This window comes from Propithecus coquereli, unplaced genomic scaffold (assembly GCF_000956105.1).
Source record: "Propithecus coquereli isolate 6110/MARCELLA unplaced genomic scaffold, Pcoq_1.0 Scaffold178, whole genome shotgun sequence".
In the NCBI taxonomy this organism is placed as follows: Eukaryota; Metazoa; Chordata; class Mammalia; order Primates; family Indriidae; genus Propithecus; species Propithecus coquereli.
In genome coordinates this window covers 5,159,393-5,184,230 of record NW_012142523.1, presented here as the reverse complement: position 1 = coordinate 5,184,230, position 24,838 = coordinate 5,159,393, and the positions used below count along the sequence as shown (strand labels likewise).

General features: G+C 52.3%; 2 protein-coding genes across 7 annotated transcripts; both read left to right on the top strand.

Annotated features, from left to right (window-relative positions):
- The first annotated feature begins 343 nt into the window (after positions 1-343).
- Positions 344-14,705, top strand: CSF3R (colony stimulating factor 3 receptor (granulocyte)). 6 transcript variants are annotated; one of them, XM_012642362.1, is made up of 18 exons: positions 344-548; positions 1,755-1,809; positions 3,436-3,526; positions 4,097-4,180; positions 6,691-6,987; positions 7,946-8,069; positions 8,224-8,402; positions 9,156-9,325; positions 9,446-9,599; positions 9,699-9,778; positions 10,168-10,381; positions 11,417-11,605; positions 11,979-12,080; positions 12,670-12,816; positions 12,907-13,047; positions 13,176-13,269; positions 13,497-13,578; positions 13,974-14,705. In XM_012642362.1, exons 4-18 carry the CDS (start codon positions 4,117-4,119, stop codon positions 14,442-14,444), a joined length of 2,508 nt encoding a protein of 835 aa, XP_012497816.1. In that variant the 5' UTR covers positions 344-548; positions 1,755-1,809; positions 3,436-3,526; positions 4,097-4,116; the 3' UTR covers positions 14,445-14,705. The 6 variants fall into 6 exon arrangements, with proteins under 6 accessions (XP_012497816.1, XP_012497814.1, XP_012497813.1 ...); XM_012642360.1 differs by lacking the exon at positions 3,436-3,526 and adding an exon at positions 2,308-2,441 and having other exon boundaries at positions 13,500-13,578; XM_012642359.1 differs by lacking the exon at positions 3,436-3,526 and adding an exon at positions 2,308-2,441.
- Positions 14,706-16,885: 2,180 nt separating this feature from the next.
- Positions 16,886-23,474, top strand: MRPS15 (mitochondrial ribosomal protein S15). Its single transcript, XM_012642354.1, has 8 exons — positions 16,886-17,169; positions 17,462-17,503; positions 18,570-18,645; positions 19,426-19,474; positions 19,967-20,051; positions 21,788-21,846; positions 22,862-23,053; positions 23,292-23,474. The coding sequence occupies exons 1-8, from the start codon at positions 17,040-17,042 to the stop codon at positions 23,400-23,402; spliced, it is 744 nt and encodes a 247-aa protein (XP_012497808.1). The 5' UTR covers positions 16,886-17,039; the 3' UTR covers positions 23,403-23,474.
- The last annotated feature ends 1,364 nt before the right edge of the window (positions 23,475-24,838 follow it).

Sequence of the window (24,838 nt, the reverse complement as noted above, 5' to 3'; positions counted from 1 at the left end):
TCATGTTATAAAATTCGCTGGAACCTGGAGGACGCCCTCCCAGGTACTGCGAGGACGAGGGCCCAAGGCTGGTGCCGACAGGAGGCTCAGAGCTGAGGGAGCCTGGAGCCGGGGGCTGTCTCCAAGTGATGCTTCCCAGGGCAGGGGGCACAGGGGTGGCACCCAGCCAGCTTGGAGCCTGGGCCCTGCCCAGCCTCAAAGCTTTGAGCTCAGGAAATCCGGAGGCAGGGGAGGGGGACTTCATTGCCACAGTCCCCAGCCCTTTAAGACCCCCGAGGCAGGAAGGCCGCCTGGGCCTCACCAGTTTCCCTCACAGGCTCCTTCCTGGGAGGAAGGGGCTGCCTGTGCCCACGAAGGCGAAGGCGCAAGGGAGGGCATGAGGGAGGCTGGGAAGGTGTTGCAATCCCCAGCCCTGGGGCCTGTCGGTGGCTAAGCCATTAACGACAGGGCTGGGGACAGACACCAGACTGCAGCCTGTTTCAGGAACTTGCCTTGAAGAGGAGAGGAGAGAGCGGGAGGCCAGGCGGATGCCTGCCCTGAGCTCCAGTGTGAGTAGGGGGATCCCTGGGGAGGGGCTGAGCCTTGGGCTTGAGAGACACCTGGTGTCCCAGGTCACTCCTCCCAGTGCCCATGTCCGGGGGCGCAGGGCTGGGGCTGGGGATGGATCCTCTGGAACCAGGAGTCCTGGACACTGGGTCTCTTTTTCCAGAGTGGCCCCACTTTTTTGGGGGGGTTGCATCAGAGAAATCAGAAACAGCCAAATACCCCCCTTGGGGACACCAAGCGGGACTCGGGGACAGGCATAATCGTTCTCCCTCTTCACGCCTCTGTCTCTCAGAACCTGTGTCTGCGTGTTCCAGCCTCACAACCTCTCCCCGTCTGCATCTCTGTCTGCTTCACTCCCGTCTCGGTCTCCCCCCAGCCGCTCTCTGGCTTGCTCTCTCTTTGGGTTTCTGTCTGTCTGTCTCGGCGTCTCTCTGTGCCTCTCTCTGCCTCGCATGTATCCCTCGTCTCTTGAATCTTAAACTCGGTATCCAATCCCCTCCGTCTCTCTGGGTCAGCAGACTTGTCTCTTGGACTCTCTTTCTCTGTCTCTCAACATCTCTCCTCCTCCATCTTTGTCTCTGTGAGTCTCTGTCACTTCAGTCTGTGTGCATCTCAGTCTCTTCCTGGCTCTGTTACCCCCTCTGTCTCTGTCTCTCTCTCTGAACCACATCTGGGAAGGCCTCTCCCTCTGTTTATTCCCAGCCCCCTCCTCCCCCCACAGAAAGAATCTCGGGGCAGGAGTAGGAGGAACAGGGGAGAGAGGGGCGTGAACCGGAGAGGGGAGTGTGCGGGGAGAAGGCTGAGTGCCACGCGAGGGGAAGCAGAACGGGGTGTGGGGGCAGCGAGCCCAGGAGGCATGAGCCAGGGGAGACAGCCAGGGTCAGGGAGGGACAGGGGACCAGGAGCTAGAAGGAGGGGTCCAGAAAGGGGGCTTTGAAACTGTGCAGGTGACACAGACGAAAACAAGGCGGCAGTCCCAGCAGGCTGTGTCCACGCAGCCTGTAAGGGAGGCGGGGAGGGGGAGACTAAGCCATGCTGGAGTCCACGAGATGGTGTCTGTCCTGCTCCATGGTTCGTGAAAACCACCGTGGCTCCTGAGCGGGCTCGCTCCACACCGGCACAGTGCTAAGCGCTATTATCATGACCATCTCATCTCATCCTCACAATAACCCTGAGAAGAGAGTGATGTTGTTGTCCTTTTTTCACAGATGGGGAAACTGAGGCCTGGAAAGGTGAAGTAGCTTGTCCGAGGTCACAAAGCCGGTAAGTGGTGGAGCCGGAGTTCAGGTGAGGCGACCCGAATCCAGGCTGGGCTCTAAAGCTCTCTGCATACTGGCCCCCAGTGAGTGAGACCATGCTCCAGCAGCCCTGGTCCCACTCAGCCAGGCGGGGCATGCCCAGGGCTGCTGGGGGGGACCAGGGACTGATGCCAAGCAAGCCAACACCCTGCAACCCAGAGGGAGGATGCCTGGGCCTCTTGGGGTTTGGATGCCCATTCTGGATGAGAGCCAGAGGAGAGGGATAAGGCGGCAACTCACTGGGCATGGGCTGGGCCTGAAGCTGACCCCTGCCAGGGCAACAGGGCTGGGGTCGGATCAAAAATGCATGGAGATGGGAACAAGTGTCCCAAAATCTGGGCCTGGGAGGCTAAATCTTCCCCAACTGGTGTGTAGGGGGGCGTTATAATCAAACTGGTGTGTTGTCCTAAGAAGGTTACCAACCACTGATTAGTAGAAAGGGGTGCTCTGGACATTTGTACAGGTTTCTCACTGCACAAAGCTGCCCAGCTAAGACGTAACTGGAAGCTGAAATCCAGCCTGTTCTCTAGTTGCCGGGACTTAGTATGGGGCTGCATCTGTCCAAAGGAAGAGGAACTTTGCTCCAATTCGCAAAAGGTGACTTACAGGCTAGCAGTCACCAGGTGTCCTGATGCTGCGGCATATATGGATAGACTGGGGCTTTGGGTAGGGCCCCTGCAAGCAGGAGCAGCCCTGGGTATCTGAGCAGTTCTTATTCACACCTCTGCCTGGGAGGGAGAGACAAAGATTCTCCTAGCTCTCTCCCTGCTGAGCATAGGGGATCTGCCGGGACACCACCTGCACATATGTATCCATATATGTACATGCAGCCTGGTCAACGATTCCCACTGATCTGCCACCAAGAATACCAACTAGTGCTAGAGCCCCAAGACCTGGACAGGTACAGGTCGGAGGATTAGGCTGGACACCCACACCAGCGGTGGAAACTTTTGTATACTTCCTAAGACTGGAGCCAGCGCTCCCTCCATCCAGGCACTATCACCATGACCACATGATGCCTAACCCCAGAAGGCCTCTAGAAGTCTGTGTCCAGAATTGGGGGTATATTGGACCCTTTGGGTACCCCAACTGATACCCTCTCAGCCCACTTTTTTCTCTAGCCATCGCTGAGGCACCAGCTTCCTGCTCGAGTGCCCTGACAGCCCTTTGGCTCAGCTGCTCTGCGGAGCTCTCCCTGTCTTCCAGGGAGCGTCTCTGACATCCTTGGCATGGCTTGCCCAGGAGAACCTGCCTGGTACTCATGCACGTACGACCTGGATGTGCTAGGGAGTTAACACCCCAAGGGGCATCCCTTGACCAATGGGGGGCAGGAGCCAGTGGATAAATGTTCCCATCCTCCCTCCCATCCAAGAGATATATTTTTCCTTGGGTGGACAGTTCTGAGGAGTGTTCTACATGACTCATTGGAAGGTTCCAGCAGGATAGAGCCCAAGTTATCCATCGAGGTGATCAGCTTGATGACATAACTTGTGTTGGCTTTCCCTCCTTCCCACATTCATTCTCCCCACTTCCTCGCCTGTTCCTGGGATCTTCCCAAAACAAATCACCTGCATGTAAGCCCTTGTTTCAGGCTCTGCTTTCTGTGGGGAGCCCAGCTTAGACAGGAGGGAAGGGGAAGAATGCTGTTCCTCGCTGCTCCTTTTCCCGCTCTTTCCTGGAAGGCAAGTATAATAACATAATAACAGTAGCTGGCCGGGCACGGTGGCTCACCCCTGTAATCCTAGCACTTTGGGGTGCTGAGGCAGGAGGATCACTCGAGGCCAGGAGTTCAAGACCAGCCTGAGCAAGAACAAGACCCCATCTCTACAAAAAATAGAAAAATTAGGTGGGTGTGGTGGCACACGCCTGTAGTCCCAGCTACTTGGGAGGCTGAGGCAGGAGGATCCCTTGAGCCCAGGAGTTTGAGGTTGTAGTGAGCTATGATGATGCCACTGCCCTCTAGCCAGGGTGACAGAGTGAGACTCTGTCTCAAAAAAAAAAAAAAAAGAAACCAGTAGCCATCACTTGAAGAGTCATTTCCTATGTGCTGGCACTGTTCAAAGTCCTTGACTTGCATCATTTTGAGTCTTCCTCCCGAAGCCCTATGTCGTATAGGCTGCTGTTGCCTCCATTATGCAAAGAAATTAAGGCTCAGAGAGGTCAAGTAACCTGGGCAAAGCTGCACTATAGCAGAGCAAGGACTAAGGTCAGCCCCAAAGCCCATGATCTTAACCAAGCCTTTCTGCCTCCAGGTGAGCATCAAGTCGGCACTATGGCAAGGCGGGGAGACTGCAGCCTGATTAGAGCTGCCCTGATCATCCTGCTGCTCCCCAGAAGTGAGTGTGGCCAGAGGTGGGGGTGTGATGGGGAGGAGGAAGTTACAGGGAGAGATATTGGGGGTGGGTGGGAATCGCTTCCTCGCACTGCCACGCAGCTCCTGGGATTCCCAGAGAATCCCAAGAGACTCAAGACTGAGCCACAGACGTAAGGTAGGGCTCCCACCCTCAGCCCTCCACAGGCAAACCACCACCCAGGAGGAACGGTGAGAGGACCAGGCTGGTCAGCCTGGAAAAGGCCAGTGGGTCCTAGGTCTTGTCTGCAAATCTTTGCTGAGCTATCAGAAGGAACTTCTGGGTGGGCAGTAGAAGGATCAAGGCAGAAGCCACAAGGAGACAGGTTTCATCCTAAATAAGGAAACCCAAGCAGAGCTCTCTGATCATGGAAACTCTATCTTGAGAGGTGGAGAGCTTCTCATCTCCAGTGGTATGCAAGCTGAGGCCAGGACTGATGGGGATGCTACACAGCAGCTGTGGGCAAACTTGGACAGTAATATTTAGGCTTTGCAGGCCACATACAGTCTCTATTGCATATTCTTATTAGTTTTAGTTTTATTTGTTTTTAACCCTTTAAAAATGTAAAAACCATTCTTAGCCAGCAGGCCATACAGAAACAGGCCACCCAGGCCCTGCTGTAGGGGACACAGCATCAGGTGGAGTTCTGAAGTAAACAGCTTTGTGAAGTTCCTTCCAGCCTGAAATTCTGAGTCCGCGAAGCAGTAGGAGCCCCATGCTGAGAATCACGAACTTGCTCTGTGGCCCTGGGCAAACTGTTCTCCTCTCAGGACCTCAGCATCCCCATCAGTAAAACAAGCCCAAGCACACCTGAGAGAGGAGAGAAGGCACTGTGGGCAAAGTGCATGGCTTACTTGCTCATTTATCCAAAATATAGCCAACAAGGTCCCACTCCGTGCCTGGGAATACAGCAATGAGCAAAACAGCCAAGGTCTCCGGCCTCACAGAACTTACAGTCCAGCCAAGGAGACAGACAAGCAAATAATCATAAGACTATAATGACGAAGGGTAGTAAGGGCTCTGGGGAAGCACTGAGGGCTTAGCCTGGTCTGGTCCCCTCACGATGCCTAAGTGTCACCCAGGTGAAAGAGAGGTGGGAGACTGGAAGAAGAGCGCCTCAAAAAGGAAAAACAGTGCAAAGATCCAGAGATTGGAGAGATCGTGGAGTTTTCAAAGAACAGCAGGGATAGGCCAGAATGGCTGGAGCTGAGAGTATGGTCTGAGCTGGAACTGAGGGTTAGGCAGGGCCAGGCCAGAAGGGCTGTGTGAAGGACGTGGGTCTTCATCCTAATGATAGCAGCAAATACCTACACGCCAGGCACTGTTTAAGTGCCTTACATATGTTATCACATCTAATCCTTCCAGCAACGCTAAGGTCAGGACTCTTTTTATCCCCATTTTACAGATGCAAAAACTGAGACACAGTAAGTCTCAGTAACATACCAAGGGCACAGAATTGGCCGGCACAGTGGCTCACACCTATAATCCTAGCACCCTGGGAGGCCAAGGCGGGAGGATCGCTCGAGGTCAGGAGTTCAAGACCAGCCTGAGCAACAGCGAGACCCCGTCTCTACTACAAATAGAAAGAAATTAGCTGGACAACTAAAAATATATACAGAAAATTAGCCGGGCATGGTGGCGCATGCCTGTAGTCCCAGCTACTCAGGAGGCTGAGGCAGGATCGCTTGAGCCCAGGAGTTGGAGGTTGTTGTGAGCTAGGCTGGCGCCATGGCACTCTAGCCCGGGCATCAGAGCCAGACTCTGTCTCAAAAAAAAGGGCACAGAATTAATAAGCAATAGAACAAGGATTTGGGGAGCATATATTCAGGGAAACTTGAATCTATACTCCTGGGTTGCAGTCTTCCAACTTAGCCCAGATAAACTCTCTACTTACATTTAAAAAAAAAAAAGCACCAGGATTTAAACCCAGGCAGGGTAGTTCCAATGTCCATGCTCTTCACCACCACACCACACTGCCTTTCAGGGCAGTGACACGCCATGAAGTGCTGTAATCAAGGTGGGGTAACACAATCAGATTTGAATTGTGAAAAGATTGCTGTGGCTGCAGCGTTCTTATCATTCTCATCATTGCTTTCACCATCCTCGGGGAGAGCGCTGGAGAGGGGACTGGGCGCTATCTGGTGGCGTGCTAGCGCTGGCTCTCAAGAGCCGATTGTGGACATGTCTTCCCCCCGCTACAGTCACTGATGTCACTTCAGTAGCTACGGTGGCAGTATTTACACCACGGAAAGCAGCACATACGACCACTCAGGGTCTGTTTTTCTCTACAGAGCCTGTCGACAAACTTTTGCAGCACGTCACTGTCTCTGTCTCACCCCTATGGCCTCTCACCATCTCTGCACACACCCTTCCCATTCCGGCCCCCAAGACATTCCAGACCCCAAGACCCTGACTCTAGGGCTTCAAAGGTCTAGATTATAGCCCAGCTCTGCCAGGCCAAGGAGTCACGCATGGGCCATTCTCTTCCCCGCCAGGCCTGGAGGAGTGCGGGCACATCAGCCTCTCAGCCCCCATCGTCCGCCTGGGGGATTCCGTCACAGCCTCCTGCGTCATCAGCCAGAATTGCAGCCGCCCGGGTCTGGATTCACGGATTCTGTGGAAACTGGGAGCAGAGCTTCAACCCGGGGGGAGGCAGCGGCGCCTGCCTGATGGGACCCAGGAATCTACCATCACCCTGCCCCACTTCAACCATACTCAGGCCTTTCTTTCCTGCTGCCTGAACTGGGCTAACAGCCTGCAGATCCTGGACCAGGCTGAGCTGCGAGCAGGCTGTAAGTCCCTCCAGACATCTAACCACTCTGCCTCCATGTCCTCCTGCCAATAAAAAGTGAGAGCTATTGCTATAGAGCTCTTGCTTAATAAGCACTTTATGGGCAGGTTATCAGGTAATAGCAGTACCAGTGGGTCCTATTGTTTAGCCCCATTTTGCAGATGAGGAAACTGAGGGGCGGGAAGGGTAAGTGATTTGCTGAAGGTCACGCTCTAATAAGGACGGAGCCCAGATTCATAGCAGGCAGCGTGGCTGTAAAGCCAGCGTGGTAGCCACTACTCTATATGGCTGCCAAGCAAGTCCAACTCCTCAGTCATCGGAGGGTGTCTCCGGGAAGGACATTCCCTCTAGGTGGGCTTGCTCCCAGCTTCTCCCCCATCCCAGTCTCAGCCTGTTTTTCAACTTGTGCCAAGTTGAGGCATAAGAAAAAGACAAAGACCAAGTTTCTTGTTTAAGAAGCAATAATCGTAGCAGCTAACACTGACATAACACTTCATACACGCCAGGCACTGTCCTGAGCGCTTCGTGTGCGGTGAGTCATTTAGCCCTCCCAACAACCCCAGGCGCTAGGTATGTTATCATTTCCCCCGTTTTCCAGATGAGGGTACTGAGGCACAGAGCAATTAAGTAACTTTAGGATCACATGGCCAGTGAATGGCAGGACTAGGGTGCAAACCCAGACGCTACGCTGTCACTGATGAAGGGGCCCGGAGTTGGGAGGGCTGGCGGGGGAGGACCATCAGGCTACTGGCGGTCTGTGCTGCTTACCCCGTACGTGCCTGTAACGTGGCTTCCCCGCGGCTGCCCTTCCAGGGTCACTCTGTGTGGAGACAGGGGGATGGACGAGGTAACCCCAAAGGGACCCATGCAGGGCAGGGAAACAAGGCCAACTGGTCCTAGTAGGAGCTTTCTGAGTGGTCCCACCCAAAGCACTCACATTATTGCCATCCCACGTGCAGACCCCCCCGCCATACCCCACAACCTGTCCTGCCTCATGAACCTCACGACATACAGCCTCACCTGCCAGTGGGAGCCAGGACCAGAGACCCACCTGCCCACCAGATTCACCCTAAAGAGCTTCCAGTGAGTAGGGGCCTCCACCCCAGCCCCCTTCCTTTGGGTCCTCAGGTGAGGCTTGGGTAGGACCATGGGGATGGGGAGCCAGAGGCAAAGATGGGAGGGACAGGGAGCCTCGCCTTCTTCCTCTGCTTGGCACCCAAGCCTGGCCCATTGACAGGAGCTGTCAGACCCAAAAGGACTCCATCCCGGACTGTGTGGCCGAAGACGGGCAGAGCCACTGCTCCATCCTACGCAAACACCTGATCTTGTACCAGAACATGAGCATCTGGGTGCAGGCAGAGAATGCACTGGGGACCAGCGTGTCCCCACAGCTATGCCTCATTCCCATGGATGTTGGTTGGTGACGATGGGTGTGGGGGAGGGGAGAGACCCCCAAAATGGGCAGACCCAGACAGGGACAGAGAGGAAAACACAGGCCCAATGACAGAGAAGGAGACACTGGAAGACCTAGAGATGGGAGCAGAGAAGAGAGACAGAGACAAAGAGGGATGTAGCTGGAGACAGAGAAATGGAGACACAGACCCAGAGACAGGGAAGAGACACAGAGGCAAGGAGACACATTCGTTCCCTCTTTGAGCCAATTGCTTGAAGGGCCCGCTCTGTACTAGGCACTGTCCTCGGTACCGGGGATAGAGCAGTCCATCAAAAATCCTGCCCTCAGAATGTTAGAATCTGGTGGGAAAATAAATAAAACAGAATGTCAAATAAGGATAAGTGGAATGGAGCAATTAGAGGAGAGGGACATGGAGGGGACAGTTGTTACTTCAACAGGTTGGTCGAGAAAGGCCTCACTAAGGTGACCATTGCAAAGATCCCTGGGGGGAATGAGGAGCAAACGCCACATACACAGAAACACGTCCATGGCAGAGACGAAAAGACGGAGAGAGAGAGGAGGGAAGGAGGGAGGAGAAAGAGACAGAGGACAGAGACAGAGAGACAGCGGGGGGTGGAGGGGAAGAGACTGCGTGGGATACAGACCCGGGATGGAAACAGAACGACTAGAACCACAGACAGGGAGAAGAGAGGGAGCTAAGGCGGAGCTCTGCGGGGTGGGGCAGGGAGAGGTTCTGACAACCCCACTCCTTGCAGTGAAACTGGAGCCCCCCATGCTGTGGACCGTGGACCCCAGCCATGAGGCGGCCCCGCCCCAGCCAGGCTGCCTGCGGCTGCACTGGGAGCCCTGGAAGCCCAGCCTGCACGTGAGCCAGAAGTGTGAGCTGCGCCACCAGCCGCAGCTTGGAGCCGCCAACTGGACGTTGGTGAGGTGAAGGGCAACCGCAAGAGCCTGAGCGGGGTGTGGCAGAGGGGAGGGTAAGTGGGTTTTGAGCTGCCCTGGAAGGGCCCAGAGATCCAGGCTCAGAGGCACACATACCCACCAGGAGGGCCCCCTGCCCGCCAAGACCCTTCAGTATGAGCTCTGCGGGCTCCTCCCAGCCACAGCCTACACCCTGCAGATGCGCTGCATCCGCTGGCCCCTGCCTGGCCACTGGAGCAACTGGAGCCCCAGCGTGAAGCTGAGAACCGCCGAACGGGGTGAGTGGGTGACGAGGGGCTGGGAGCAGCCATCAGCACCCAGTCCAGGCCCCAGGCCCTCCCTGACTGGCACCCTCTCTCCTCTCGCTCCGTCCACAGTCCCCATTGTCAGACTGCGCACGTGGTCACGGCAGAGGCCATTGGACAACAGGACAGTGGACATGCAGCTGTTCTGGAAGGTGACTCCCTCTGAAGGCCATCCCTCCCCACCTGAGACCTCCTCCAACCCACATAGACCCCTGCAAGCTGGGGCTCAGGACCCCAACAGGTCTGAGAGGCTTAGATGCATTTATATGTGATTTGCATGCACTTTGCATGTGCCTAGGAAGCTGAGTAGTGGCCTTCTAGAGGGATTACAACACAGCCTGGTTCAGTGAATAGCAAGTGGCTGCTGTGTGCCCCAACTTGCTTCTTCCTGCCCTCCCTCCTAGAACCGGCAGGGACAGAGGGAAAGAGGGAGGGAGGTGAGAAGCTCCATTCCTGTGATCCATCCACCCCACCTAGAGGACCTCCCCACTCAAGACAAGCTGTACATCCCCTTCTCTTTTTGCTCCTGTGCCTGCCACAGCCAATGCCCTTGGAGGAAAACAGCGGCCAGATTCAAGGGTACCTGGTCTCCTGGAGACCCTCAGGCCAGGCTGGGGCAGTCCTGCCCCTCTGCAACACCACGGCGCTAAGTTGCACCTTCCACCTGCCTTCGGAAGCCCGGGAGGTGGCCCTTGTGGCCTATAACTCAGCTGGGACCTCTCATCCCACCCCAGTGGTCTTCTTGGACAGCGGAGGTGAGGGGGCAGCCAGAAGAGCACAGTGGTTAAGCATTGAAATTCAGACGCCAGACTGCCTGGGTTCAAATCTAGTCCCATGACTTGCTAACAGTGTGTCCTGGGCAAGTTACTCCCCCTCCCCAGCCTCTGTTTACTCATCTAGTAGATGAGGATGATAACAGCGCCCACTGAGGGTCGTTGTGAGGATCACAGGAGTAAATGCAAGAGCCTGGCGTGAAGTATCTGCTCAGTATGGGTTAGCTACTATTAGTATCATCAGCCAGGACCAGGCTAAGCTGGTGGTGGTATCTATACACACACACACACACACACACACACACACACACACACACACACACACACACACACACACACACACACACACACACCCCACAGTCCATTCTGCCAAGAAAGCTAAAAGAGAAAGCCCTAAGCTTTTCTAGCTGGAACATCGTCCATTGTTCATTCTCAGGGGATCACCCACCACCACCACCACCCCCAGCTTCTCCTAAACATGGATCCTTACAAGGTGAGACTAATAATCACAATAACAATCACAATAGTTAATATTCCCACTTACTAGCTGTGTGACCTTAGATAAGTTACTTAGCCTTTCTGTGTCTCTCAGTTTTCTCACTGATAAAATGGGGACAATAGTAGTACCTCCCAGTACTATTATTGAGAGTCACACACCTCTTGGGTGTGACTGTTAGAGGACTCAATGAATTGCCGTATATCAAGGACTATGCCTGGCACATACCGAGAACTGCATAGTGTTAGCTATTGTCATTATCAAGGACTACTCCATGCTAGGCACAGTGCCAGGCTTGGTCCTGTTCATCAATTCATTTAATCTACACCAAGACCCTACGAGGTAGAATTTGTATCATCATTGCCATCTTACAGATGAGGAAACTGAGGCTCGGATGTTGACCTACCCAAAGTCATCCAGCCTGTAAGTAGCAAAGCCAGGATTTATTTGAACCCAGGCTTCTGGCTCCAGGGCCTGCACTCTTTTCACTTTCATTCCACCATTTCCCACTCTGTCTCCAGGCCCACCCCTGACCAAACTCTACACCATGGCCCAAGACCCTCACAGCCTCTGGGTGGGCTGGGAGTGCCCCAACCCACAGCCCGAAGGCTATGTGATTGAGTGGGACCTGAGTCCCCCCAGCCCCAGGGACGGCAACAAAACCTGGAGGATGGAGTATAAAGGGAGCATCACGGGGACTCTGCTGAGAGGTGAGGCCAGCCTGGAGGGCTGGGCAGGTGGGCAGGGCTGGGGAGAGAGGGAGACAGGGGTGTCTGACAGTAGGCAAAGGCAACCTGAACCACCCTAGAGAAGCAGATTACCCAGCCTGCCTTGATCCTTCGCTGCTCTCATCTCACATCCTAACAATCAGGAAGTTCTTCCTGCAGTCTAACCTGATCCTCTCTATAGCCCTAACCCTGCCACCTTTCTAGCTCTCTCATCTACTTTTCTTCCCTAATCCCTATCAAATGATCTAAAGAAGAGATTGCAGAGGTTAGCCCTGACTAGAGGTCTGAGGCTGGCTCCTAACCATCAGCAGAGGTTAGCCCCTAACTGAGTGTCTCCCCCATTTCCTCCCTACAGAGAACATCAGGCCCTTTCGGCTCTACAAGATCTCTGTGACTCCCCTATACGAGGATGCCATGGGACCCACTGGGCACATCTACGCCTACTCCCAAGAGATGGGTTTGTTAGACGTCAGGCCTCTTTCTAGAGGTCTCTCCTCCTCCCAAGGCTTGCCTGGGCCCCAGCAATCAGGAATATGAGGGAACATGTCCTTTCTCCCATACCTCTGGCTCTGGAGAGGGTCTTTCCAAATCCTAAGATTACCCTTGCTTACACTGGACCCCTACAGCTGAATGGAAATAGGTGGTGTGGTGACAGACATGGGCAGTGAGTTTGGCAGAATTCAGGGAACAAATCTGGCAAAAATCAATCAATTGCCCTGAAAAAAATGTGTCATGTGTGATTAAAAGCGGACAGAAGATCTGGCATAAATTCAGAGGGTGAGTGGCAGAAATCGGATAGTGAATCAGACAAAATCAGCCCTCGTAGAAATCAGGGAGTGAGACTTTAGGGTCAAACAGAACCAGGTTCAAATCCTGGCTCTGCCACTTATTAGCAGTAGGTGGAATTCAGATTAAATCCCTGGGAAAATGAGGCTTGGACGTGGTCCTCTTGGACTTCCTTTCCTCGCCCACCTGCAGTGTGTCTGGGGAGCCACAAGGGGTCCAGTCGGGCTCCCTGCAGCCCCTGTACCCCTCTCTCCCTGCAGCCCCGTCCCGAGCCCCAGAGCTGCATCTAAAGCACATTGGCAAGACCTGGGCACAGCTGGAGTGGGTGCCCGAGCCTCCTGAGCTGGGGAAGAGCCCCGTCACCCACTACACCATCTTCTGGACCAACACTCAGAACCAGTCCTTCTGTGAGTCTATGCTCAGCTCCCCACAACCCCAGGGCCTGGGAAGGGTACTCAGCAGCCATAGAGAGGCTGACCACATGCCCCCGCTCACAGCAACCATCCTGAACGCCTCCTCCCGAGGCTTTGTCCTCCATGGCCTGGAGCCCGGCAGTTTGTATCACGTCCACCTCATGGCCACCAACCAGGCCGGGTGCACCAACAGTACAGGACTCACCCTGATGACCTTGGCCCTAGGTAAAGAGGGGGGGGGTTGGCAGAGATGGCTGTTGGGAGGGTACCCTGCCCATGGATCCCAGGCTGAGGGAGGGACCCTGCCTTCCTTACACACACTCTAACCTCCTCTGGCTCTGCCCTCATCCCAGAGGGGTCTGAGCTACCCATCCTCCTGGGCCTGTTCGCTCTCCTGTTCACGGTCATCTGCTTCTGTGCGACTGCCTGGCTCTTCTGCAAACCCACGTGAGTCCTTTGAGAGAACCTACCCCCAGCTACCCCTACCCACAGGAACTATGTCCCTTCCAGCCTTCCCAGACCTTGGGGCCCATGTCTGAGAGTCCCAGCCCTCCACCTTCTTCTCTCTGTACCAAGGGGCAGCTGCAGCTCTTCAGCTGCTGGGGTGGGTGGGACAAAGGATGCAAAGACAGGAGGGTATGCCTGACCCAGCCTCCACCTGCCCCTTTCTTCAGCAGAAAGAATTCCCTCTGGCCAAGTGTCCCAGACCCAGCTCACAGCAGCCTGGGCTCCTGGGTACCCACCACCATGGAGGAGGTGAGCACCCTGGAGGGAGAGGGGAATGGGGCTGGGGATGTCGGCCCGGGCTCAAAGTGGAGGGACACCCTTCCGAGGACGAGCACTCAGGCCTTCCCATCACTTCCAGCAAGTTCCCCCACCCCCCTTCAGAATGAAGCAGACTCAAGCTTGAATTCTGGCACTGCCCTCTCAAAGCCTCAGTCACCTCCCTGTAAAGTGGAAAGATTCACCAGGCTGAGTCTGAATGGCATGTGGTCATGTCAGGAACACACTGGTGCTTTGCAAATGGAACCTTTGTGTTCCAGCACACAGCAGCAGGGATGTCCCCACTACTGACCCAACTCAGGAAGGGACAGTAACTGGGGCAGATATCTGAAATGAACCATGCCCTTCCCCCATGTCCTTGTGTCCAGGAGACCTTCCAGCTGCCCAGCCTTCGGGACCCTGGCATGCCACCCATCACCAAGATCACGGTGCTAGAGGAGGAAGAGAAGAAGCTGGGGCCCTGGGAGTCCAGTGACAGCTCAGAGACCTGCCTCCCCACCCTGGTCCAGACCTATGTGCTCCAAGGGGACCCAAAAATAGCTTCTATCCAGCCACAGCCCCAGTCTGGCACCAGCGACCAGGTCCTTTACGGACAGGTGCTGGGCAGCCCCACAGGCCCAGGGCACTACCTCCGCTGTGACTCTACTCAGCCCCTTTTGGGAGGCCTCACTCCCAGCCCCAAATGCTATGAGAACCTCTGGTTCCAGACCAGCCCCTTGAGGTCCCCCGTACCCTCAGCCTCAAGCCAGGAGGACGACTGTGTCTTTGGGCCCCTGCTAGACTTCCCCCTCTTACAGGGGCTCAGGGTCCATGGGGTGGAGGAGCTGGGGGGCTTCTAGGACTTCCTGGGACTCCCCACCTGGGCCTGCCTCTTGAAAGACCTGAGTGAACCAGAGGAGAGGAGAGGGTCAGTAAGCCCATCACTGAAAATTACCCCAGCCCCAGGAAAGGCAGAGATTCCCTGTCTCTCCCAATCTCCAGTCCCCAGTATCCCTCCCCATCCCCCCACTCTCCATAGGATGGGCCTCCCAGGCAACCTGCGTACTTTGAGACTCAGACAATGCTCTGTCCAGCACCACCCACTGGCCTTTTGTGCTTGTTTCCAATAATTTCAGTCTCTCATACTGGTTTTTGGTCTGTGGTTTTGTTGTCTCTGTTCTTTCTCTTTCCAGGGCCCTAGCAGTCAGGGGGATACTTCTCAGAATTGTTCATTTGTTTATTTATTCAACCAGCTCTCACTTAGCATCTAGGCCCTGCGCTGGCAGCAGAGATTTTTAAATGACACAGTTCAGTCCACCCTCAGAGAGCTCCCATTCTTGGTGGTGAGGACTCGAGATCTGAGAATTACACACAGGGAGTCACAGAGTGTGGTGGGACACGGTAAGGAGACCTCAGAAAAGACCCTATTAGGGAAATATGATTAAAAATAAAATCTCCTGCCAATCCAGAAAACCTCTCCACAAGGGTAGAAAAGAAAGAAAAGTTTTATTTTTAAATAAGCACTAAACCAGAATGTGATATGCATCACAACCAATCCACTAGAGATTACAAAGACAGAAAGAAATCTTACTCTTTTATATAGCCAAGTGGATACAACTTATTGCATGCATTTTCAGTAACTCATCCTCGAGTAAGAAGACTTGACAGCACCATTTGTCACACACAGTTCATCTTAAATTCACCTATGTCTGCTAACTGCCTTTATCCAAAGAAAAAATAGATTTCTCCTATCTTTGGAACAGGAGGTAGGTTTGCAACTTGGAGCTAGGTATCAGCCGAAGTTAGGCGCCTACTGTCCCACAGAAACTGAGAGATAGGGCACTATTGTGCTTAATTACTATATTTCAGGACAGGCGCAGTGGCTCACGCCTGTAATCCTAACACTCTGGCAGGCCGAGGCAGGAGGATTGCCCGAGCTCAGGAGTTCGAGACCAGCCTGAGCAAGAGCAAGATGCTGTCTCTACTAAAAATAGAAAAAATTAGCCAGGCCTGGTGGCACATGCCTGTAGTTCCAGCCACTCGGGAGGCTGAGGCAGGAGGATTGCTTGAATCCAGGAGTTTGAGGTGCTGTGAGCTAGGCTGACACCACGGCACTCTAGCCCAGGCGACAGAGCAAGACTCTGTCTCAAAAAAAAACTACATTTCAAATAGATGACTCCCAGATCCTTGAGAAAAACACTGTGATGTTGTAAAACTGGCAAGAGATTTATTTAGCTTTTAAAAAGATTTCCACTTGGACCAGGCCCAGTGGCTCATATCTATAATCCTAGCACCCTGGGAGGCTGATGCGGGAGGATTCCTTGAGCTCAGGAGTTTGAGACCAGCCTGAGCAAGAGTGAGACCCTGTCTCTACTAAAAATAGAAAAATTAGCCGGTGTGTTGGCTCGTGCCTGTAGTCCCAGCTACTCAGAAGGCTGAGGCAAGAAGATCACTTGAACCCAGGAGTTTGAGGTTGCAGTGAGCTATGATGACGCCACTGCACTCTACCCAGGGCGACAGAGCAAGACTCTATCTCAAAAAAATAAATAAAATAAAATAAATAAAAAGATTTACATTCATCTCAAACAAGTAGAGAATTATTCACAACTACAAGTTTTCTAAAGTACACGCTCTAAGAAAAGTGAAGGGGAGGAGTCTTTTCCCTTTTTGCACCAGGGAGAATTAAAATTTATTTTTCCTACTTTTAATATGTATTCGCCCGTACACACCCCTCATTCACAAATGATATCACAGCTACTATTTACTGAATGTTCACCAGGAGCTTTACATACAACTGCTTCGGTTAACCCTCTCAACAACCTAAAAGTCAGATACTGTTATTACCATCCCCATTTGATACAAGAGTACACTGGGGCCCAGAAAGGTTAAGTGACTTGCCCACAAGATCCCGCGTTGAATAAATGGCTGAGTTAGGATTCCAGCCCAGGGTTGTCTGTTTCCAAAATCAGCGACCTTAGCCACCAAGCTACAAGGTTGCCAGGAGACGAGCCTGAAACCCAGCAGCTCTTACAGGGGCCCATCCTTGACTTCGCCGCGGGAGATGGGGTTTGGAGGAGACTACTAGGTTGGACGGCTACTGCAGACTCCACGAAAGCCCCAAAATAACCGCGGCCCGAGGCCAGGAACATATAGAGGGATCAAGGATGGGATGCGTGCCCAAGAAAAAGTGGCATTTTAGAATTTATACAGCACCGCACGCCACTAACCACGCTCCGATCTTGCGCAGCTGCTAACCAGACTTCTGGCTCAACTCAAACCTCCGCGTCATCACAGCGTCCTGCCCGCCAATCCATACTCTCGGTCCTCGTCTGCTCCGGTATGGCAACTGCCTCGATTGGTCGAGCCTGAGCCAGCATGGCGGCGCCTGTGTAAGGCTGTCCGTACCGCGAAAAGGACAGCGGTCGAGGCGCGGGTCCCGGGGGGTTAGAGTCACCATGCTGAGGACCGCGTGGAGGGCGCTGAGTTCGATTCGGACCCAGACAGTGACCCAGGCCCCAGTCCTTGGGCTGCTGGGCAGAGGGAGCGCCACGCTTCCTTCTAGCCAGTGGGACCTGCAGCCTCGAAGTGAGGAGCTGGGAAATGGGACGGCGGGCGTAGGGAAATGGGGTTCGGCAGAGGTAGAGAATACTGGCGGATCAGGGCAGGGAGGAGTACAGCAGCAGGATACTGGGAAAGGGTGGTGGCTGGAGAAGTGAGAAGAGGTGTGAGACACAAGGGGCTGCGGGGGAAGGAAGAAATGGTGCAGCGGTTAGGCGCAGAAGCACATAGACCCTGGAGGAAGGGTAACACAGGGAACAAAGAAAAGAATTGAGGCTGGGCTAAGGAAACGGGCCTCAGCGCTCTCTTTTCTGTGTAGGTCTCTTCCAGGCCGCCCGCGGATACGCCATCCAGAAACCAGGTAGGAGTTCCTAAGGTGGGACTTGGGGCGGAAGGGAGATCGCCTGAAGGCTTGGGTGGCTAAGGGGACGGAGGTGGCGAGTTAGAGCCACTAGGAGTGGGCAGAGGGGTGGGCCTGAGCTCCTTAGCAGCAAATCCCCACCGTCCACCTCACACAAAGCCCTAGCCTGAAGCCTGCATGGGGGAAGGAGTGTGGAGGGCGGGAGCAGGAGCTTTCCCGGTGAATGAAAATAAGCTATCCAGAGAGAATGCATGGCTGGCACCACCTGGGCCTTACTGGAGCATAGCACTTTGTGTCTGCCATTCTGAGATGGAGGATTGTAGTTTCCCATTCCAAGTCAGTATGCGTAGCAGTTAAGATCGCTTATTAGGTAAATGGGGCAAGTTACTTCCTCCCTCTGAGCCTTATTTCTAAAATGAGTGTAAAAATATCCATTTGAGAAGATTGTTAGGATTCAGTAATAACACATGAAAAGCATCCTTAGCATTGTGCTCAATTAGATGTAGCATATATTAGTATTTATTGCTATTAATATTATTCACGTAGTGGCAGAGCAGGGTCTGGAGAGAATAAGTTGATCTATCCCATGCCTCTCTCTCATCTCCAAGGGACAGTGGGGATGTGCACCCCAAGGCGGAGGTTTTCCTGTGGTTTCTACTTGGTACTTAGATTTCAGGCATCCTGAAGCTAGCTACTCCTCCTCAATCCCTTTATTGCATCCATGCAGACAGCCAATAGATGTTTGTTGAGTGCCTGTTCTAGGCTGGGCCATGGACCAGACTGTGGGAGGACCCATTCTAGTGTGGGATCTGATAACTGTAGAGCCAGACAGGTGTTTGAGAGGTTCAGGCACAGTACAGGGTCTTGGGAAAAGCCACCTACTCCCAGAGTGAAGTATCAACACACCCACAGGTTTACACAGGAGAAACTGAGCCCAGAGATAATTGTGCCTTGCTTGAGACCCTAGATGTCTCTTACAGAGTTGGAGAGGGGTGAGAAGAGCCAAGTCTGGAAGGATGGGCCCTGAGAGTTGACTCTGGGTATTTTCTATCCCTCTACCTGACAGTCCAGCCCAGCCAAGACGATGACCCACCCCCTTCCACGCTGCTCAAAGGCTACCAGAACATCCCTGGAATTGAGAAGTAAGCAGGAAGAAACCTACTTGAAGAGGCTGGGGGCCCTGGGAGGATTGGCAGGGAGCAGGGAAAGTGACTTGGAGGCTTGGTTGGCTGTATCCGAAACTCGATTATAGAATAAAGCACAGAGGTGTAGAGACCCAAGCATGGTGAGGGTGAGTGGGCAGCAAGGACACATGGCATTCATGGAGTCAACTACTTGTTTGTTTGTTTATGTGTTTTGTTTTGTTGACTCTAGGTCTTTGTAGAAATCTCTCATCTCCTGATCCTCACAAAAGCCCTATAAGGGAAGGAAGAAATAATGTCCCCATTGTATAGATTATTAACCTGCTCAGTGTCATTCAGGAGCAGTCCAGCCCTGCTAGGGACAGAGCTAGAGTTTGAATCCAGGGCTGACTGACACCAAAGCCGGGGTCCTTCTGCTCAGTCCCTATCCTGTGTAGTGGGAGCTGGGCAGTCCCTCCAGTCCCTCCCACTCTGTGCACTTTGACTTGAAATGTCTCAAGGCAGATTGAACCATGTCCTAGCTAATATGGAAATCCTCCCTGTGATGAGACCGGAACACTTGAGCTGACAGCCCCAATTTTCTGTACTTTTCAGCCCAGCAAGCCAGATCCATGCTGACTTTTAGTCACTGGGAAATGGCTCCCCACCTCCAGAGAGACTTATTTGCTGGAGATGGAATTTTCAATCATCTTTGCTTTTCAAACCAAAATGAAAACAGCATTGCTTCCCCTTCCCCCTCCCTACCAACACCCACCTTTCATTGCTATGGTTTTTCCACAGGGTTGATGATGTCGTGAAGAGACTCTTGTCTTTGGAAATGGCCAACAAGGTGAGCGGCCTGAGCCAAATCTTGGCCACAGCCTCCCTCAGTCCTCTCCTCTGGGATTTCTACCTACCCTGGTTAGCTCCTCCATCCCAAGCTTCTCCAGTCACAGCATTTAGCCCACTGTCACTCTGTGTCCACTTATCAATACCCCCATAATTAGCATCTTGAGGGCAGAAACACTGTTGTTCCCCCGTTGTATCCCTAGCACCTGACAAACAGTAAGTGCTCAATAAAGATCTGATGCATGAATAAATGAGCAAGCTTTGGGGACAGTCACCCAATAAGTCATTTCTCCTGTCAGTGGCTTTGGCCTTGGGCTCACCTAAATGTGAATAGCTGTGTGGTTGGCCGAGGCCACGGAGAGCAGAGTGAAGTCAGGCCCTGAGCCTTATGGGCCCAGTTGCTATAACTGCAGCCATGGCCTCGGGGGCAGGAGGGCTAGTTTTTAGGAGATGGCAGACTACACAGATTTTTCTCTATCTCTGTCTTCAACAGAAGGAGAAGCTAATAATCAAGGAAGAACAGTTGATGAAAAAGGTCGTGGCAAACCCTGAGGACACCAGATCCCTGGAGGCTCGAAGTTCGTTGGCAGCCCTTGGGAAGTGGGGGTACAGGGGGATCTGCTAGCTGGGCCTGAGCTAGGGCTGTCCTCTACAGGCATACTCAGATGTGGCTTGGGAAAGGGAGACACATGAAGGACCTAAAGCAATGATGCTGAGCTCTGATGCTGGAGTCAGCACCCAGGTCCTGCCTTGTGCTTCTGTGTGAGCCTGAGCAAGTCACCAATCCTCTCTTGGAGCCCCTGCTTCCAAGACTGGAAATCAGGGGCTTGGGCAGGGCAGGGCACTACCTACCTTGTGGCAGGATTGGGAGAAGCCAAGAGGATGTAAACACACCTTAGAAACTAAAGCTTATGCTCTGTTATAATAATAGTAAGACTGACATTTACTGAACCTTCATGTGTTAGACACTGTGGAGCATTCCCAAGGGAATAAATAATGTTCCTACTTTGGTTTCGAGCTAAAACTGGCAGTAGCCCTCATTAGATGCAAATGAAAAGCCCCACCACTTCCCCCTTGCTTTGGGGGAAATTTATCTTCATGGACCACTGAGAGCAAGTGAGGAAGATTAGTGTACCTGCATGGGATGGGGTCTGCACATTTTTTCCCCTTTGCCACTGGCCTGTACTACTGCCTCCTCCTCCTCCTCCTCTTCCACCACCATCCTGCCTTCATTCTTTTCTCCCCCTCTGCCAGGGATTAAAGTCTGGTGAGTTCATCTCGGACACAAAACCCCCACGGAGAAGGTATGGAGGCCCACTGCTGGGTCCTCCCTAGCCCCATTTGAGAAGATGAGTTTAGCTTCCCTTGACTCTGCTGAAACCCTGGCCTGGGGACCATGTGCAGCCACAGAAGGGCTGCTTGTCTCACCCCACCTGTTTCTACATTATCACTGCTAAAATATCCCAGGTTGGCAGGAACAGCTGGCCTATTTGCCAAGACACCAGAAAGGTGATAACTAGAGGAGTCCTCTTTTAGCACAAGTATTGGTTCTGCCTTTTCATTAATACTGAGTTTCTGAAAGCCAGTTGCTTTTAGCATACTGTCTGCCCTAGAGAACCCTTCAGGAACCAAAGCCCATCTCACTGTCTTGTTACACTGTGCAGCAAGGTGGTGTGAAGGGGCCATGTGGTCAGGGGCACTCTGCAGTGCTCCGGAACTCAGCGTGTGCTAGGAAGGGTTTGCTATCATCATGGCCTCCTTGAGGCCAGCTTCTGCTTTTGTCCCTATCTTTGTAATACAGGTGGGAATCAAATGAGAGGATGCCTGAAGGAAGGAAGTTCCAGGGCCTTGGGAGACAAGTGGGAGCTGATAATTCTGAAAACTGATTAGTAAAAGGATGGCTACAGGTGGCAGCTGGAAGGGAAGAGGCAAGGAGTAGACCCTTGACAGTTTGGGAATCTGACTGCATTGGCTGGACCTCTAGTGCAATGTTGAATTGTTAGCCATGATAGCATGCATCCTAGTCTAATTCCTGAATTTAATGGGAATGCCCTAAAGCTTTGCCATTTAGAATGCTATATGATTTTTGGATGATACCTTTATAAGATTAAGGAATTTCCCTTCCTCATCTTTGCTTTCTAAAGAAAGATAACCCAAAGTCTTGAGATCTCAAAATTCAGAGTGCATTGGGATTTATAGAGAGCTGTACAGAGCATTAGTGGTTGTTATTCCTTGAGTTCTTAAAACATAACCCAGGCCTGGGCCCTTCCTTCCTCTGTGCCCAACTCTCATCCTCTGTGGTTTGTGGTTTCAGTTGTTTCCTTGACCATCAAGATACGCAATTATGAAGAACACATGCAGAAACATCGAAAGGTAAACCCTGGGCATCATTCAGAATTAAACAACAGGCTGAGCTCGGTGGCTGATGCCTGTAATCCTAGCATGCTGGGAGGCCAAGGCAGGAGGATCACTTGAGGCCAGGAGTTCGAGACTAGCCTGAGCAAGTGCAAGACCCCATCTCTACAGAAAATAGAAAAATTAGCTGGGTGTGGTAGCTGAGGTAATGCTAGCTACTCGGAAGGCTGAGGCAGGAAGATCGCTTGAGCCCAGGGGTTTGAGGTTGCAGTGAGGTATGATGATACCACTGCACTCTAGCCTGAGTGATAAAGTGAGACCCTTTCTCAAAAAAAAAAAAGGAATTAAACAACAGCAGCCCAGGGGAGAGAAGTCTGGGAGGTGAAGGGATCTGGGTCCAGAGAAGCAACTTGAGAAGCCCGGTGGCTACACTACCAGATTGCCCACCCCTCAGCTGCAGTGGGAAAAACACTTCCCTCCTGCCTCCAGAGGAGAAATGGGAGCCTTGCAAGGCTATGCTGAGTGTCATCAGTGGTTAAGAACACAAACTTGAGAGTATGGTCACTGTCTGGCACATACTGGGTCTTCAGTAAATAGTTGTTGAATGCATGAATGGATTCAGATTGCCCTGGGTTCAAATCCCAGCTCTGCCACTTCCACTTAACTAGCTGTGTGACTTTAGGGAAGTTACAGGTCTGAGCTTCAGTTCTCTTACCTATAAGATAGGGATCATAAGAGTACCTGCTCATAGGATTGCAAGGATTAGATGAAATCATCACAGTAGCCAACATGATGCATATAATTCACCACCCACACTTCTAAGGATCTTTTTTGAGTCAGATAACATCTTTGAACCTTTATTTTCCCATCTGTAAAATGGGAATAACACTAGCAATATCCCTCTCAGAATTGTACTAATATTTGCATAAGATTGTTGGGAAATTTCAATGAAGTGATAAAATGACCATCCTTAGTTACCATAAACAGTAGTAACGCTTATATAATACTAAAAGTAACACAGATTCTCTTACAGGACAAAGCCCACAAGCGCTATCTGCTGATAGCTATCGACCAGAGGAAAAAGATGCTCAAAAACCTCCGTAACACCAACTATGATGTCTTCGAGAAGACATGCAGGGAGCTGGGGATTGAGTACACTTTTCCCCCTCTGTATTACCGAACAGCCCACCGCCGATTCGTGACCAAGAAGGCTCTCTGCATTCGGGTACGAGTCAGAATTGCTGCTTTGGTTGGTCCCACAATGGCACTGGGATGGAGGGAACAGAAGGGAGGCATGGAACTGGCCCTAGGGCCTGCAGTGGACCCAGAGAGGTCACAGGCCACCAACCCCATGGAAGAAGGTCGGGGTTACCATCAGGGAAGACAGTTGCCAGCCCATCTGCTCCAAGTCTGAGGTTTTGCATGGTATTACCAGGTCTTTTTCTGCCCCCTTTCACCCCCAGGTTTTCCAGGAGGTTCAAAAGCTGAAGAAGCAAAAAAAGGCCTTAAAAGCTGCAGAAGCAGCAGCTCGAAAACAAGACCAGAAGAACCTGGAGAGCCCTTCCAAAGCCTGACCAGAGACACTCAGAAGAAAACCGATAAATTCTGGGGCCGGGCACAGTGGCTCACACCTGTAATCCTAGCACTTTGGGAGGCTAACACAGGAGGATCACTTGAGATCAGCCTGGGGAATAGCTAGACCCCATCTCTACAAAAAAAAATTTTTTTTAATTAGCTGGGCATGGTGGCACACGCCTGTTGTACCAGCTACTCCGGATGCTGAGCCAGAAGGACCACTTGAACCCGGGAGTTCAAGGCTGCAGCAAGCAATGATCACACCATTGCACTCTAGCCTAAATGACAGAGGGAGACCCTGTCTCAAAAAAAAAGAAAGAAAACCAATAAATTCTGTTAAAATTCTTTCTTTCTTTCTTTCTGCCCTGCAGAATGATATGAGGGAAGATGGGGCTGGGCTCCTTTTGGCCTGAGGAAGAAAATGAATTTATTCTCTCATTCAGCTCCGGGCAGGCAGATTACCTGCCCTCACCTACCAAGGGACACTCTCATGACACGCCTCACACATTCATATGAACTACCTGTCATCCAGGTGGCATGTGTTTCATTGGAGGTGAGACAGAGTACATGGCAGCACAGTGGAAGGGTGGCTGGCTGGGTAGGCCAGCTGTAGGAACTGCCTTCTGGACTGGGCCTTAAGGAATGAGTAGGAATTCACTGGGCAGAAATAAGTAGAGAAGGCAACCCAGGCAGAAAGAATTGCAAGTATAAAAGCAAAGAAGTCTAGACATGCATGCTGTATTCAGAGAGCGGTGAGAATTGGAAATAAAACTTGAAAGATAAGCTGCAGCTGGGGTATGAGAGGCTTTATATGTTTGCTAGGCTAAAAGATTGCACACTCCTGTAGGGAGTGGGGACACGGGTAAAGTTTTAAAACTGAAGGAGTGATAACAATAGTTCTGTTTTAGATGGTTAAGCAACAGCTGTGTGGAGAGTAGATGGGAAGGGAAAAGATCAGGGCAGGTTTATTTTGGGGATGGGGTATTGGTGTTCCTATTGAGAATCTGATAAAACCTACAAGTCCTATCCCCAGGAAACTACATACATAAAGCATTGCTTATAAATTCTGGGGGGTTATGGATATCCCCTTTCCCTTAAAGCCCAACCATCTACATCAAGTTAAGTGCCAAGACCTTGAAGCCTGAGTATGCTTGATATGTCTGTAGGACCCAAAAGGACAATGTGTCTAAGACTGAGTGAGCACAGAGAAGAGTAGGAAGAGATGAGGTCAAAGGGATAGGCAGATACCAGGTGATAAAGAGCTTTCTGGGTATATTCTGCTCAGGTTGCCACAACAAAATACCATAGACTAGGTGGCTTAAACAGAAATTTATTTTCTCACAGTTCTGGAGGCTGGGAAGTCCAAGATCAAAGTACCAGCCGATCAGTGGTGAGGCCTCTCTTCCTGGCTTGGAAAGGCCACCTTCTCAGTATG